The sequence below is a fragment of the Lycorma delicatula genome, chromosome 4 (genome assembly GCF_047948215.1).
Source record: "Lycorma delicatula isolate Av1 chromosome 4, ASM4794821v1, whole genome shotgun sequence".
NCBI lineage: Eukaryota > Metazoa > Arthropoda > Insecta > Hemiptera > Fulgoridae > Lycorma > Lycorma delicatula.
This window is the reverse complement of record NC_134458.1, coordinates 98,818,675-98,835,451: the sequence shown is the minus strand read 5'-3', so window position 1 is coordinate 98,835,451 and position 16,777 is coordinate 98,818,675. Positions and strand designations below refer to the sequence as shown.

Genomic DNA, 16,777 nt, shown 5'->3' with positions numbered 1-16,777 from the left:
TCACTAATGCCTGTGGCAATATCTGGAAAATTTTCCTAAGTTAATCTAACAACTGGTAGTCTCATGCTAATTAAATAAGAAATGTTTGCCTCATCAATTTCTGCTTGTCAGAATATTGCATTTGAGAATGATTTTTCCGCATCTGCAATATTCCTTGAGCCACAATCCTTGACAGAAAAAGATCAAAGTGACCACGAGAGATTGTTCCTATGGATAGGTTATCCAACAATCTACATTTCAGAGCCTGAAAACTATCAGTGTAAGTTTTTAAACTCAAAAAATCCTTCAAATTATTCAAAAACTACCTTTCCTTGGATGGATATGTCATTTGAGGAAGAAGAATAAAAGCTGTATCTTTGACAGGAGGCAATTGTCTGAAATCTTGAAAAAAAATTAACAAAAAGACCACCAAACAACTGATCAATTTTAACATAAATTTCTAGACACGTTTTTCTTCAATTTGTTCAGGTTTCTGATCATAGCCACTTCATCAACTATCAAGCATTTTACCAGATTCATTTCTGTCTGAAAGTGCCTGGCTGCTACCACTCAGAAACTGAAATTTTCAGACAAACATGAATCCTCAAAAGAGAATGAACAGTCTACAGTCTTGTCTTACCACCAATATTAATTGTGGCTACATACCAAGTACAACAGTATGATTACCTATCTCTGAAACTCTTGTAGTAATTTATTTTTTATTAGAGTAATTTTCCCTGATCACACTTTACCTTGTACAATTATTCGCCTTAATAAAAAGCCGACTGATTGATGGTGGATTTGTTTGTAGATGTCAAATATATCCATCTGCAGAAATAAAAACAAAAAAGACTTCTATTGAATTACTGGCCAGATTGTGTTTTGTACTCATTTAGATGGTCATTCACTTGTACTAACAATGAAAAAAAATCATCTGGAGTATCCTATTTGCTCTCTCTGGAAAGGAGCAGCAATTATAAAGGGTTCCCTTTACTGATCTTTACTCATCCCTTCTAGAATATCACCCACCTCTTCAACTAAGGGGAAGTCAAGATTTTCAAAATGTTTTACTCTATGATTTTCAAACCATTCTTGTCACGAGCTGAAAAATCTGATGAATTGAGCCATAGCTGTCTAAAAGAGATCATAAAAACATACTGCATCTTGTAATTTCATTTTGTTTCACTGAAAAGATTTTATAGTTTGTAAAAATTTTAACAGCTTTAGAACATCACTCAGTATCACTGCTGCCCCTGTGCAGCATGCCTAAGTATTTCTGCTTTAATCTTCTAGATATAAGAGGTTATTTTCAAATCTGTTGGAGTTAAGTTGTTCCCACTCATTGGCATAAATTGGTAGATTAGCAATATCTAAGATGCTCTGTACAATGATCACCCCATTAAGATATAACTTTCTGTACAGAATTTCACACAGATAGTTGAAATCATTCATTTCTGTATTATTTTTTTAGAGTTTCTGCTTTGTTCCTCATAAAAAATGTTTATAAAGTTGAGGTAGAAAGTAGAAGCGTGCTCAGCTTCTGATGCATATTTTGCTATATAATAATTAGCAACTGCTTTTGCTTGCTTGCATAACACAGAAGAAGAATTGGTGTTAGCATGCCAAACTTGGGTAAAAGGAAGGGATCATTGCGCAATATAAGGTATTGAATGTGGTAATAGAACTAACTGGGTAAATATCTTAGAAACTTAAATCTACTTTAAAGCATTGAAATCAATTAGACAAAGCTGACCAAGAATTGTACAGCATTGAAAAGATTTTAAAATTCAAAATCAGTGCTGTGTCTTGTCTCAAACGTGTTCTCAGGAATACCTGAGAATGAGGAGTCCAACCAGACTCCGTGGCCCATCCTTCAAATTGGATTTCATGTCAAGTTGCAAGCCACCTAACTTGAGATTCAAGGTAACAAGCATTCATCCCAAGCTTACTATGAAAATTGTAAAGTGAAAAGGTTTCCTGTTTCCTTCTTCAAACACTGGCAGGCAAACACTGCCACACACCAAAATGCCAAAACCCAGAAATGCAATGTTCTACATTATTTGTGACATGTTCAGACTGTTCACGGACTGGCTGTATATTGAGCATTATTACTTTCAGAGAAAGCATATCAGACTAGTATCTTATACTTCCAATGTTTTACATGTGTCACATTATAAAAAAGGGACACATAAATTAATGTGCCCCTTCCATCAAGAAATGATAATTACATACATACACTCTTTCTACTAAGTGGGGGAATTTATATACATATAGTTATAATATGAATAATCACTTTTAATTCCCTATCTTTATTACATATAGAACTTAATAAAATAAAAATCTATATTACAATATTTCATGTGTTTCCTAACAAATTGTTTATTACTTTCAGGTTTTAGTCTCATGCTGAAACCTCCACTTTGAATTTTAAATATCAAATTGGTCAAAAACATTCTATGTTCTCAACACTCTTTAGAACATAATACAATTAGGTCAGTGAATATGACTGTACAGCAAACATTTTGAAAAGGATCCTTAGAATTATAATTTATATTAAGAGTTTTGCATTTTTTACGGCAAATTTAGTGAACTGTGAACTACTTATAAAATACCTTTGGGAACCTCCAAAAGGGGAGGCATAAGACAAAAGGTATGGTAGCTATCATCACAGCCATCACAAAGTAGCATTGATTCTTCGCTATCTCCACGACTACAATTATGACAAACATATTTTGCCAGCTGTAACAGACAAATTTATACATTTAGCGAATATTAGAAATAATTACACACATGAAAGTATCAACCATAAGTAAAACAGCAAGAGGAAAAACCAAGAAAGATTAGACGAAAGATATAAAAAAACATAGTTAGGCAACTACAAATAATATTAATACAATACACAAATATTAAAGAATATTTTACAGAAGAAAGAGTGGTAAAAATGAAATGATATAAAATATGTTTGAAATATATTACTTAAAATGGATGAAGTTATGCAGAAATACCAGTCCACATGAACTGTAAATTGAGATTTTAAACTCTAACCTTATCTAAGTACAGAGTGAGCCACGAAAAAGTAGCAGTAGTTTTTTTATCTACCAGTGCAAGATAGATATTAGAAATAACTAACATATCTGTACTAATCTTCAGAGTACAAGTTGAAAATGATCTCCACTAACAGCTAAACTCTTGTGTGCATGGTTTAACAAATGCAGGTATAACTGTGTCAATTCCATCAGGATAACACTGCTAATGCATGATATTCACCATCAGTTCATCAACTGTGAATGGATTGTTTTTATACACTTGCCTTTCAACATTCCCCACAAATAAAAGTCACATGTTGACAAGTCTGGTGACCATGGAGGCCATAAGCCCTACTCGCTGTTTGCTAAGCAGTAAACACTTCACAAGCAAGTGACCTCTCAGACATCTGACAAGTCATCCTATCCTGCTGGAAGTTTTTACATTCTTCTTCTGTCAGCTATTGAGCAAAGTCATCCAAAATGGTCAGATGGACATCTGTATTGACTGTGGTGTCAAAAAAATATTGGATTAATAACACAATTGGCAAGACAGTACATCACATACCTACCTTCTGGTCATGTAAGGGTACTTTATATATTAGGTGCAATGTTCAAATAAATGAAACCATGTCTCGTCCGACATGAAAAACATAAACGGGTCCAATCAATGATCTGCAAACATATTCAACAACCAGACAAAAGTCACATATTTTCCCTGGTCTGGTTCCCTCAATTGTTGCACAACTACGATGCGGTACGATTTCAACTTCAAACTCTTCAGGACACATCTGCAGGTTGTTCTACTTACCCCGAGTTGTTACAATAAGTTTTCTGGTAGACTTCTGAGGACTACAAACCATCATTTCAGAAGCATGTGCATGAAGTTCAGGAGTACGGACAGATGGCACCCTGTTCTTTGGTGTATTTACAACAGATCCTGTATGGCACCATTTCTTCACCAATTGCTCAATACTGCATTTAGCTCAAACGGGATAATTAGGAAACGCTATGGAATAACTTCTGTATTACTTTAAAGAACTAGTTCTTATGCAATATTCACTGGCTCTGGTATTGAATAAATCGCTCGTGCGCGCGCGCGCACATATATATATATATATATATGCACGTGCACACACCACACCATACCATACCTCACCTTCTTGATCTCAGCAGACAATTGACAGTCGAAGCATGGAAGGGTGAGAGGGAGAGATGATCAGGTGACTAATGGAAAAGGAGTTCTTACATAGGAATGTACATCCTCTCCCTTTGCTCTAATTTCCCATGTCAATGTCCTGTGCATGAACTTATGATGTTAATGTTCTACTTAATTCCATTTTTTGGCAAGGCTACTTCTTCAGGCCCACCCAGTATAATAAAATCAGGAATGAATTTTTAAGAAAAATAATTTATTTATTGTTGAGTTCAGTTATTTCTCCAGTGTAATTTTAACAAATTACAAAGTTAAATACTTTTCAAAGAATTAAAATTTTGAGTATAAGTGTTTTCAAAAATTCTAATAAACATAAATTATGGAGTTTGATTAAATATTATTTAATCTAATCTAATCATACGTTAAGAAGTAAATCAGTAGTATGTAAACTAATTACAGTAGAATTATACATTAAAAAAGTACTTATGTAAAAGTAAATGAACATATAAGTCACAGCTACATTCACCTTTGCTGTCACTGCATAAAAGAATTTAATTAATATAATTATAAAGTAAGATTTTCCTTTATTTTTGGTTCTGTCTTACAGGTTTGTTTGATGAATAAAATTATGTGCTTCAACGTTAAAACCCCAGACAGGTGAAAATTGTTTTTCACTAAACAATTTTAAGTTAAACAAACAAATTAGAATAAAATAAATAGTACTTCACTGGTCTGATGTAAAATATTTTGCAATCTTGTTGTCTTTCTGAACAGTGGTCATAATTATGTAGTTAAAAAAAGAACTCACATGTTTTCATCTGATAAATTTTTTTATAATATACAACAAACTCAACAGAAGTAAAACAATAATGGAGTATTCCATTTTAATTCAACAAATGATCAGTGCATCACTATTCGATTTATTGATATTCGATTTTGATGATATTTGGTGTATGATAACTGATGTATTGTAATGGCTAAAGATTTTTTTTAAATATTTTTAAAAAGTTTTTTCCTCAAGTAATAGACTATTTTCTAACTCACCAACAAGTAAAAACAGCCATTTTCATCGCTTTTTCCATGAGTTGTAGCATTCTTATTTTACATTGTACAGAGGGTCAAAGAGGGGAAAGAGTAAAGATGGAACTACATCTCAAAATACTCAAAATTCATTTTGTAACATAACCAAATCTTGTAATTTTTACTGAAGTTATGTTTACAAATTGGTTTTTTTTCAAATTTTGGGCCCAAAATAAATAATGATGGGCTTAGTTTTGATAATAAAAACAGGCTTGTGTTTTACCTTTTAGGTACTAATACTTACAAAAAAAAATTGGACTGTTATAAAGTGTCTTTCATTAAAAAAAAAAAAATGGCCACCAAATCATAAGATTTTTAAAATGTCTCATTTTTGGGGCCCAAAATCCACATTTGGGACAGGCGGCAAAAATCTGAAATGTTCAAAGCAGTAAGTACGTTTTATGGTACTTTAAAGCCATATAAAATTTATTTTTTACTCAAAAGGATTGAGTAATGAAGTCAACAAAACTACTAAAAACACTGTTCCTTCTAACCTTAGCTTACTGACATAAGCTTCTAACATAACCAAAAATACTGATGTTATGTATTTTTTTCATTACAAGAATTACAACTAAACTCATCAGAATGAATAAACTGATAATTGAAAAATAGTCAATTACAGAATGGTAAATAATAATTACACAATAATAAACAATTCAAATACATTAACAAGTTGTTCAATTCACTTTTACCTTATTTTACTCCTGCTAATGGAAGTTATGAATAAATCTTGCACTTTTTGATAACAAACTGAACTAGCATAACTTAGTGCTCCTGCCATTTTTTTATTGAGTAGAACTGATAAATCTTCATTCATCTTTGGTGTAATGTTGTGTCCTCTTCCAGTAGTTGATAGAAAAAGCTGTGAAGGTGTGAAAAAGGTCTGAAGGCATGAGAATCTTTAAAATATTTTCCAGTTGAACCCATGTTTGATTATCCCTCAATGATTTCTTGAATGAAGTACCAGGACCCTGCGGATGGATAAAGTATATTTGATATTCCTCTTCATTTTCATGCATTTTGACTTCAATGACTTCGACCAACCACCACTTCCCATTGTATACACAGCAGACATAATTTCTACATTTTGGCTTTGGTAAACCTATAAAGCAATCAGAAACACAAATGTCCTTGTGTACAGACACTAACATAAATGTTTCTGATTCAGAGGTTGCCCGGACTTTCAGAATAGTTTTCTGACTTGCTGGAACCATAATTGTGAAACGTTCTCGTTTCTGGGACTGTTGTGATTACCTGATAATGAGAACTGAGGTATTCTTCAGTCTCCTGAATATCTTTATTAGAGCAGAAAATAGATGTTATATTTTTAATATTGTCTTTGCAATAATTGTACATTTCAGAAGGTGTACAATTGTTGACTGTCCTTTGAAGGCTTGCTTTAGTCACAGTCCTTTTTAAAGTTCCACTAATACCATCACATGGTCCTTTTCCATGGTATGAGGCAAAAAAATGCCATTCAGCTGCAATCTCAAAATCTTCTTGGAGGTAGCACAAATTAATGAAGTCTTTTTGTTTTTATACTGGGCTGAGGGGCCATCAGAAAAATAAAAAAAATGTTTAACTTGTGGTAACAATGTTTTTACTTTATTTATAACTTGCTTTTTGAAGCTGAAGAATGATGTAGTATTGTGCTTCAAATACTCGCTAATCACACAGTAGGCTTTGTAATTTTTCTTCTTTTTTAAAATATATGGGAAATGGATGCTCTGTGGCATAAGTTTTAGACCAGTGATATGACTGGACTTCATCCTGAATCACAAAAAGAAAATTTTGAGAGAAGTCTACCAATACAATAGATTCATCCTTCAACAACTTTTCCTTTTTAATGTTGAGGAATTAGCTTGTTTCTTTGCAACAAAATGATGCCTTTTTAGTTCATTTAAATTTTCAGTAAGTTTAACTAAGTACTCTTGAAATGGAAGAATCTGAATAGTTAGTTCACAACAGTCAACAGAAACCCAATTTAAAGATAATTTCAGAATCAATATCATCCCAGCTCTCTTGCAGTAATCTGAGTAATTCATTAGTGCCTAGACATTTTTCACACTGTGACAACATGCACATTTCATTTTCTATATCACATACCATGGTTAAAAGGAGAATTTTATAATCAAATTCATTTTTAGAGCAGATAACATGAGTTTTACATTTTGGTGGGTGACATGCAAGCGCATGCGCACAACACACACACACACACAGTGACTACCTGACCCACCAGCCAGAACACAAAATTTAGGTCTTAAATCAGAAAATTTTGAAAAACCAATTTTTAAATTATGTTTTTCTTTGAGGGCTGTATACAATTTTTTAAGTTACATAAGATAAGCCTTTTTTTAATATTAATTTTCTTCCCATCAGCTTGTCTTATAGAGACACAATCCTTCTTGCATGGTATCACTCCACTGTGCTCATCATTCTGGTAAAACTCTTGGACACATTTAATAACATTTTCATCAAATATGTGACTGGGTTTCTTTTTGCCAATCTGTAGCAAAGTTCCACTTGTTTTAACTAATTGTTTGGATTGACAGACTAAATACTGACTAATACTAAACTCATTTTGAATTTTTTGAATGCTCCAGCTGCTTGGCAATAAACTTAAAATATACATTTTTTTCTGGGTTGATGTAACTGTTTTCATTTTATCTTTTATTTTAATAATTAATTCTTCATATTCCCTACCTAAATCAGTATAATTTTGTACTACTAAACTGGTTTCTTTTGTAGAAAAATTTAAATCAAAGGAATTGTTTAATTTACTGGTAACTGACTCGGCTATTTTTGTAACTTTATTTTTTTAAATTAGTTCCTTTGTGTTCCTCAATAATTTTTTAACCTTAACTGGGAAAATGCTAAGTTCTGAACAAGCTTTATTCACTGACTTTATGCATTGAGGCTCAAATATATCTTGACATTCTGGTACATTTTCTGTATCATATGTGGTTTATGTATTTTGTTTAAGCATATGTATACAGTATTTTTCCTGGAATTAATTTTAAATTTGGATTGCTTGTTAAAAGTGCCAAAGATATTTCTCTAAGAGATTTCTTAACCAGTTTAATGTGACAGCTAAATGGGTCAGAGCAACTTTTCCCATTAATATAAAAATATTTATCTACATGTTCAGTTTTATGAAAAGTACAGATACTTTTTGTTTCAATACATCCACTTCTTAAAGATATTAATGTTATTTGCTGTTCAGTAAACTCTAAAATATCGTGCAATACTAAAGATCTATTGTAAGTCAATCTGTGATATACTGTTTCAGGGTGAATGCCAATTGAACACTCAATAATCCATCTTTATAAAATGCAAAGGTTCTTACAATAACAATACAGTTAGTATAAATTATAAAACTACCAACTGCACCTCACTTTGTCGTATCCCAGTTTTTCTACAGCTAAAATAGAAATTTCTCTAATTAATAAAATTAAAAATAAAAGATATCGCATAAAAGAGAAGTTCACTGCTAATAAAATTACTTTATAAACAAGTGTATGTTACCTAACCACAGTATTAACACTAGCAACAATACAACATATCACATTGAAATCAAAACAGTAACTAAGCCTTCTACAGCGTTTCCATTCAGGATTACACAAACATTCATGTCCACGCATGTGTATTCACTTTTGTGTTTAAACATGAGTGTGTTTAAAAGTCATACTTTAAGTAACAAACTATCTAGAATATAAGCTATCTTATAACAGACACATCAAAATATTTTGCATAGTAGGCCTACATTATTATCTGAAAAAATACATGATGTGAATTTTTTGGATACATTGTTAACAGTTAGAAGGAATGGTGTTTTTAGCAGTTTTGATGGCTTCATTACTCGTCAACCCCTTTGAGTAACAAAATACATTTTATATGGTTTTAAAGTATATAAAAAGTACTTACTGCTGTAAACATTTCAGATTTTTGCCATCTGTCCCACATCAGGTTTTTCAGCAAAAATGAGTCATTTTCAAAATATTATGATTTGGCAGCCATTTTTTTTTTATTAATGAAGGGCACTCGGTAACAGTTTAATTTTGTTTTATAAGTACTAATAGTACCTAAGAGTTGAAAGGTAAAAAACAGGCCTGTTACCCTAAGCCCTTCATAATTTATTTTGGACTCCAAATTTGAAAAAAAAAAAAATTTGTAAAGATAACTTCATTAAACATTATAAGATTTGGTTATATAACATAATGAATTTTGAGTACACTTTACTCTTTCCAAAAAGTCCTTTTTGACCTCTTGAGATGTAAAATAATAATGCTGCAGCTCATGGAAAATGTGATGTAAATGGCTCTTTTTACCTGCTGGCAAGTTAGAAAATAGTCTAATACTCAAGAAAAAATATTGTTTAAAAATATTAAAAAATACTTTTTGTCCACTACAAGGTGGGTAGTTAATACCAAATATTATCAAAATCAAAAATAGTGATGCAATAAAATTTTTGAAAATTTGTTGAATTAAAATGGAATATCCCTAATTTTAACCTGATAACTTAGTTAAAAACCTTGGAAAAAAACAGCCGTATTAATCAAAGTTGCAAAACCTAACTCCAAAAATATGGTTAATTTTATTTTATTATTATTTAAGAAAAAATGCAACTTTGAGACAAAAACACCAAACTAATCAAATCAAATATTTTCATCTTTATTAGTTCCTTAAAATCTAAATTCTGAGTCACAGAATCAGATAAAGTTTCTTCAGTATCAATCTCCATGAAATATAAAACTTTAAATCGAATTACACACAAACATTCATGATGCACTGTTCCTAGGGTTGACAGTAAACTATTCTGATAAACTCTTTGAGAGTTCATGGACTCCATCATATCCCGTTATTCCTTCTTCCTTCAATGAACTCCTTAGGAATTAGGTTAGCATACTAACTTTCCTGAATGTGTTAGCATCATAACACCACTTCCTAGTAGCCAGAAGAGTGACAAATTTTTTTCATTGGAGTTCATTGAGTTGACAATGCAGAACTGTTTAATGGATTCAGTTTCAAATAAATGAGTTGCACAAAAAGTCAATGCTAGATTTCCTATTCCAGATAAAATTAAACTAACCTTTATGCATTATTTATTTACAACATTGATTTAATTAGAATTAACTTAAAAGGGAACACTTATTTTCCAATTAGTGATCATTTTAGAGCCGTAAGATCTGGCACTGCAAAAACACTTAACCAGAAAATATAATTTAAACTGCAAATTTGCAGGTAAAATTATGCCTATCCTAGCTCAGCTACCCTCACTTCAGTTCCCAAAACATGAGTCTTGCAGAAATTAATTTCAGCAACCATTTAACAAGATTTCATCTTCAATTATAATATTTCAAATAAAAAAATAAGTTCTGTTCGCCAAACTAATAGTAGTGCTACAGTGTAAGTAAATGTGTATACAGGTAGTAAAATCAGATTTCAGAACCAGTAGCCATTTTTTTTATACAAATAATTAAGGTCAAATTAAGGTGAAATAATTACTATACCTAATAAATGCTTCCATGGATCTAAACAGACATTAGTATGAACACAGACAATTAGTTATACTCATACACACATGATTACACATGACATCTCTTGCAGAGGTTACATGAATTACTCCATTTAAGTGCATCACAATTAAGCCTGTACCAACTAGCTTTCAGTAGTAAGCAACAAAGATTTGCCCAGTGCACCTTAAATTTAGCTCAAATTCAAATCTTCAACAGACCTATCAACTATCAAATAAGCGTACAGTTGAACTAATATAATATAAGTGAGTAATCCAATTCAAGTACTGAATCAGCCATTTCTTCTGCCTCAGAAGAATGATAAAAGCAATTCCTAAAGACAACACAGTGTACCCTTAGGACACATCTGCCTCACTGGAACTGAAAAATTATAAAAATATAAGATTTACATAAGTCAGCATCTAAATAATAACTTTCACATGTTAAAAAATAGACAAATAAATATGTACTAACTGGGTCATAATCAAAACTTGATTTTTTCCCCTTTGACTTGTTGCTCTTTGGTTTATCATCATCACGTTTTCTTTTATTGTTATAGCCCGCCATTTTTGGACCTGCTCCATAAAATTGTAATCGTTTCAGTTCTTTATTATCTCCATCATCAGTTACCTACATAAGAACAAATAACAAAAAACACTGTTTTATACAAAATATAGATGACACAACTCCTTGAAAACAACGAAATTACTTATAGATCATATATTTAGTTACTCTGTAAAAAAATAATTATTTCTACTTAAATACACATTACAGGCCTAATAAAACATGCTTTTCATAGTTTAACTCTATTTATTCAAAAACTCTGAAAACAGAATAATAAAAACAAAGAAAATTCACAAATTTGGATTGACTTCTGTGAAGGACTAAATCAACTTGGACATATTTTTGATATGCAGTAGACATCAAAGTAAAAAATCAAGACTCATTTGTCTTCAAATTCACAGACTTGTAAACTACAGTGGTATGCCTTTCAATAGGTGAAACTGTTATTTTTAGATATAGATACATACAAACATGAAAAAATGTTTCGTGTTATAGTCTTTCTTTTCTATTTCAAATTATTTTTAGATATACATATACACAATGGACTTTAACTCGAATTTTCAGGCACAAAATAACTTTCAAATGAATATACAATAAACAGGCAAAACATAAAAATTGATAAAGTACCTTATTATAATAATAATAATATTATTCTTATAATAATATTATTATTATAAGAAATTATAATTTCAAGATATATTCTGTTAGAAAAAAATTAAAAGTGAGGAGACACGTCTGGAAACACTTTGTTTTTCACCCTAATTTATGGATAATTACACTAAATTGGAATTTCTGGAACACCAAAATAAAGTTTTATATATTTTTTTACCAAATTTTCTTTTTTAAAATGGATCGCAGAACTACATAAGTATTTTCTGAACAACTGAAATAAAACCTAAGAAAATATAAATTCACACTATTTTTTTCTTCACAACTTCATAAATCATAGACTAAAAGAATTCAGGAATTAATTCATCCACTTCTCTTATTGTCAAACAATGATCAGTGTGAACACAGTTTTAAGTTTCATGCAGAAAGTCATCATAGATCAAACGTGACCTACCAGTCATTCTTTCAACATGAACAAGTCTTTACTTTTGACTAGGAACATTTTGCTGCCTCATAAGTCACGATAACGACTGTGATTTGCCTCTTGATTTCTGCTAGTTGTACACTTTTTGAATAGGAAAAATACATTATAAATCAAACTTCAAATTTTTTAAATTTTGAACTGACAATATTATTTTAAAAATATGTCATATGCAAATTATTTAGCAAAATCTGGAGTACATTTTGCACAATGTCCCCTCAAGTAGTACAGTATTATCTTACTGAATAAGGTAACTAACAATAATGGTAGTGTTACCAACACTGACAACTTATTTCCTCACAGCCAAGATGTGACATTACTACTTCCCAGACAATCCTCATATGAACATGCACACATGCATGTGCACAGAGTATATATATATATATATATATATACACAATTCTACAATATTATATGAAATACAATATTTAATTTATAATAACATTTATATTTATATAATATAATATTTATTAAATATATAATATATATGTACAAGGTCTGTTCAGAAAATAACAAAACTTATTTTTTTAATCTTTATTATTAATTTTACAGCTTATTGGTCCTTGTCCCCTCAAAGTACTCCCCTCCCATAATCACACACTTTTCCCAGTGGTGTTTCCACTTCACAAAGCAGTCCTGGATAGCTTCACCTGAAATGGCCTTTAAGGTCTGTGATGAATTTGCTTTAATGTCATCAGTAGTCCCAAAATGGCGTCATCACTGATTTTAATTTTGGAAATAAGAAAATATTGCAAGGAGCCAGGTCTGGAGAGTGGAGGCTGTGAGAACAGTCATCTGATTTTTGGCACAAAACTGACGAATTGAAAAAGCTGAGTGTGCAGGCACACTGTCATGATGAAGGAACCATGAGAGTTGTTTCACCACAACTCAGGTCTCTTTTTGTGGATTTTTTTCAGGTAACAGTTGTAAAACGCCTTGACAGTACACACAGTTCACTGTTTCATTTTCAGGCAAGAATTCAAAATGCACAATTCCATTAAAATCGAAAAAAAAACAGAGAGCATCACTCTTACATTGGATCGAGAGACTGATAAGCTTTCTTGGGGCATGGAGATCCTTTCCTAATCCACTGTGACAACTGAACTTTTGTTTCAATCTCATAGTCATAAATCCAGCTTTTGTCTCCCATTATGATCCTTTGCATGAATGTTTCATCATCATTGGTTTGTTCAAAAAGTTGCTGATAAACATCCACTCAATATTTTTTCTGCTGTTCAGTTATCAAATGAGAAACAAACTTTGCTGCAACTCAATGCATGTTCAATTTTTCAGTCAAAATGTTGTGGCATGATCCAATTGAGATGCTAATCTCTTCTGCAAGTTTTCTGACAGTCAATCAGTGATTTACACACACCAGATCGTAGATTTCCTGAACGTGAGTACATCAGTTGAAGTTGAAGGCTTTCCTGTTCAAGTCATCTTCAATTGACTGACAACCACTTTTAAATTGTGAAAACCATTCTTAACATTGCGTGTGACCCAGAGCATCATCTCCGTAAGCTTGTTTCAAAAGCTGAAACATTTTAGTGAAAGTTTTTCCCAGTTTCAAACAAAATTTTACGTTGTATCACTGTTCCTGAAAATCACACATTGCAAAAATCGCTACTAACACTTAAACATGTTGCACTCAAATAACAATAACACAAAAACTAAACGAGATATTAACAATCTAAGAACATGTTGTTACAGAGAATGTTATACAGAACACAATGCTGCCAACTGCAAGTCACTAAATATCTCCACTGGTGTGTAATTAAAAATGTTCAGTTATTTTCTGAACAGACCTTGTATACACATTATTCAAATCAATGAATCCACTTCAGCAGTAAAATATAAGGATCACTCTTACATTACTGATTAATACTTAATTTTCCAAAGAATAACAAAATTTTCTCAGGTACTTCCACTGTCAGTTTTTTTTTTGTAAATAAAACTGAATATTTTTAGAACTCACTAGGCATCATGAAATAAAAATTTACTTCAATTTAAAAAGTGTTAGGAGAAGACCAAATTGGTTTCAGGAAAACTATAGGAACAAACAAAGCAATTTTGGCACTCAAATTAATAGTAGAAGGAAGATTAAAGAAAAACAAGCCAACATACTTGACATTTATAGACTTAGAAAAGGCATTTGATAATGTAGACTGGAATAAAATGTTCAGCATTTTAAAAAAATTAGGGTTCAAGAATAGAGGTAGAAGAACAATTGCTATCAGTTACAGGAACTAAATGCAACAGTAATAATCAAAGAACTTTTTAATCGTTACATGGAACTAGCAGTTAATGATGTTAAAGAACAATTTAGATCCAGGCAGTGCACTAACAGTGCAAGGTGAAAAGATAAAGATGCTACGATTTGCTGATGATATAGTAGTTCTTGCCGAGAGTAAAAAAGATTTAGAAGAAACAATGAATGGCATGGATGGAGTCCTACGCAAGAACTACCACATGAAAATAAACAAGAACAAAATGAAAGTAATAAAATGTAGTAGAAATAATGTAGATGGACCACTGAATATAAAAATAGGAAGAGAAAAGATTACAGAGGTGGTAGAATTCTGTTGTTTGGGAAGTAATTTACTAAAGATGGAAGAAGCAGGAGCGATATAAAATGCGAAACAGCAAAGACAAATGAGCTTTCGGTCAAAAATGTAATTTGCTTACATCAAAAATTAATTTAAACATCAGGAAAACATTTTTGAAAGTATATGTTTGGAGTGTAGCTTTATGTGGAAGCGAAACTTGAAAGAGCAGAATACCTGGGAAAAAAGATTAGAAGCTCTTGAAATGTGATGCTATAGGAGAATGTTAAAAATCAGATGGGTGGATAAAATGACAGAGATGTTGCAGCAAATTGGTGAAGAAAGAAGCATTTAGAAAAATACAGTTAAAAGAAGATACAGACTTAAATGCTACATGTTAACGAATCCTGACATAGTTGTTTTAATATTGAGCGACATGTAGATGGGAAAAATTGTGCAGGCAGGCAATGTTTGGAATATGTAAAGCAAACTGTTAGGAATATAGGATGTCGGAGGTATACCAAAATGAAATGACTGGCACTAGAAAGGAATAAAAATGCATTTATTTAAACAAAAAAAAATCGCAGAACTACATAAGTATTTTCTGAACAACTGAAATAAAACCTTAGAAAATATAAATTCACACTATTTTTTTCTTCACAACTTCATAAATCATAGACTAAAAGAATTCAGGAATTAATTCATCCACTTCTCTTATTGTCAAACAATGATCAGTGTGAACACAGTTTGTTGCCTTTAAGTATTAACTGCATCAAACCAGTCAAATGACTGAAGACAAAAAAATTTTTTTTAAAGTTTTATTACTTTGTTAAATTTTCCATGTAACTGAATTGTATTATTAATATTTGTCTGAATAGTTTGGCCACCCTAGAACCTCTATTAACCTTTCTATGCTAATTTTTATAAACTATCCTAATAATAATTTGACTGTGAATTTATTAACTTTGTTTAAATTTAAAATGTATATATCTAATTATTTTTTAATTACTGTATTTCATTAATATTATTTAATTTTAAAGATTTCCCATTTTTTTCTATACTATCCATATAATTTTTATTTTTCCAGTGAAAGGAGAAAGAATGGTGATCGTGTCAAAAATGGGCTGTGGAGTGTTTTTCAAATCTTTACTTCTTAGGGTCCAACACCTTCATCTAGACCAAAAGATTGTACGTGTACTGTACTGTTTTTGGCCTAATGTCTCAGGATTGGCCAAATCAATTTTCTTCAAATTTGGCTCAAATATCACTATAGGTGGGACACCACATTGATCACATTAATCTTTTTCAAAATTCATTCAAGAGTAAGGAAATATATGTTCTTTATTTGCCACATCCTTTTTTGTCAATCTCCCTTCAGTTTTAATATTTAAACAATTATTTTTGTTTTTTATACATCATATATACGGTTATCAAAAAATGTCTACAATTTTCCAAAATTATAAAACCTGGACATTAATGACAGAAACGTTTTTTGAAAATGTTTATATTGTTTTGGCCTTTATTGAAGGTGTTAGATTTAGACAAACCTTTACAAGCAAATTTTTTATCTTAACCTATTATATAAATATTTTTAGAATTTTTTTAAATTTATTCCTCACATTTAAAAAAACACAATATTGTTTTTTTGGCTCTCTTTTATTATTATTAAGAAAATATTTTCAATACTATCATAAAAAATATACTTTATTTTTTAAATATTTTTAAAGGAAAAAAATTCTTTTAATTTTTAAACATTTTTGTTAAGGATCACTTCTTTACAAAAGAAAGTTTTACTGAATTGTCTCCCCACTCAGTAAGGAAAACCCCAA

The 16,777-nt window shown here is 31.0% G+C and overlaps 1 protein-coding gene across 2 annotated transcripts in view; it reads right to left on the bottom strand.

Annotated features, from left to right (window-relative positions):
• The window catches only part of LOC142323681 (lysine-specific demethylase 5A-like), a 180,796-nt gene that overhangs the window by 134,397 nt on the left and 29,622 nt on the right, over positions 1-16,777 (bottom strand). For both annotated transcript variants that reach the window (XM_075363776.1, XM_075363777.1), the window contains exons 6-7: positions 11,226-11,381; positions 2,592-2,718 (exon numbers count right to left, since the gene is read on the bottom strand). In XM_075363776.1, coding sequence (XP_075219891.1) covers positions 2,592-2,718; positions 11,226-11,381 — 283 coding nt within the window. The remainder of the gene's footprint in view (positions 1-2,591; positions 2,719-11,225; positions 11,382-16,777) is intronic.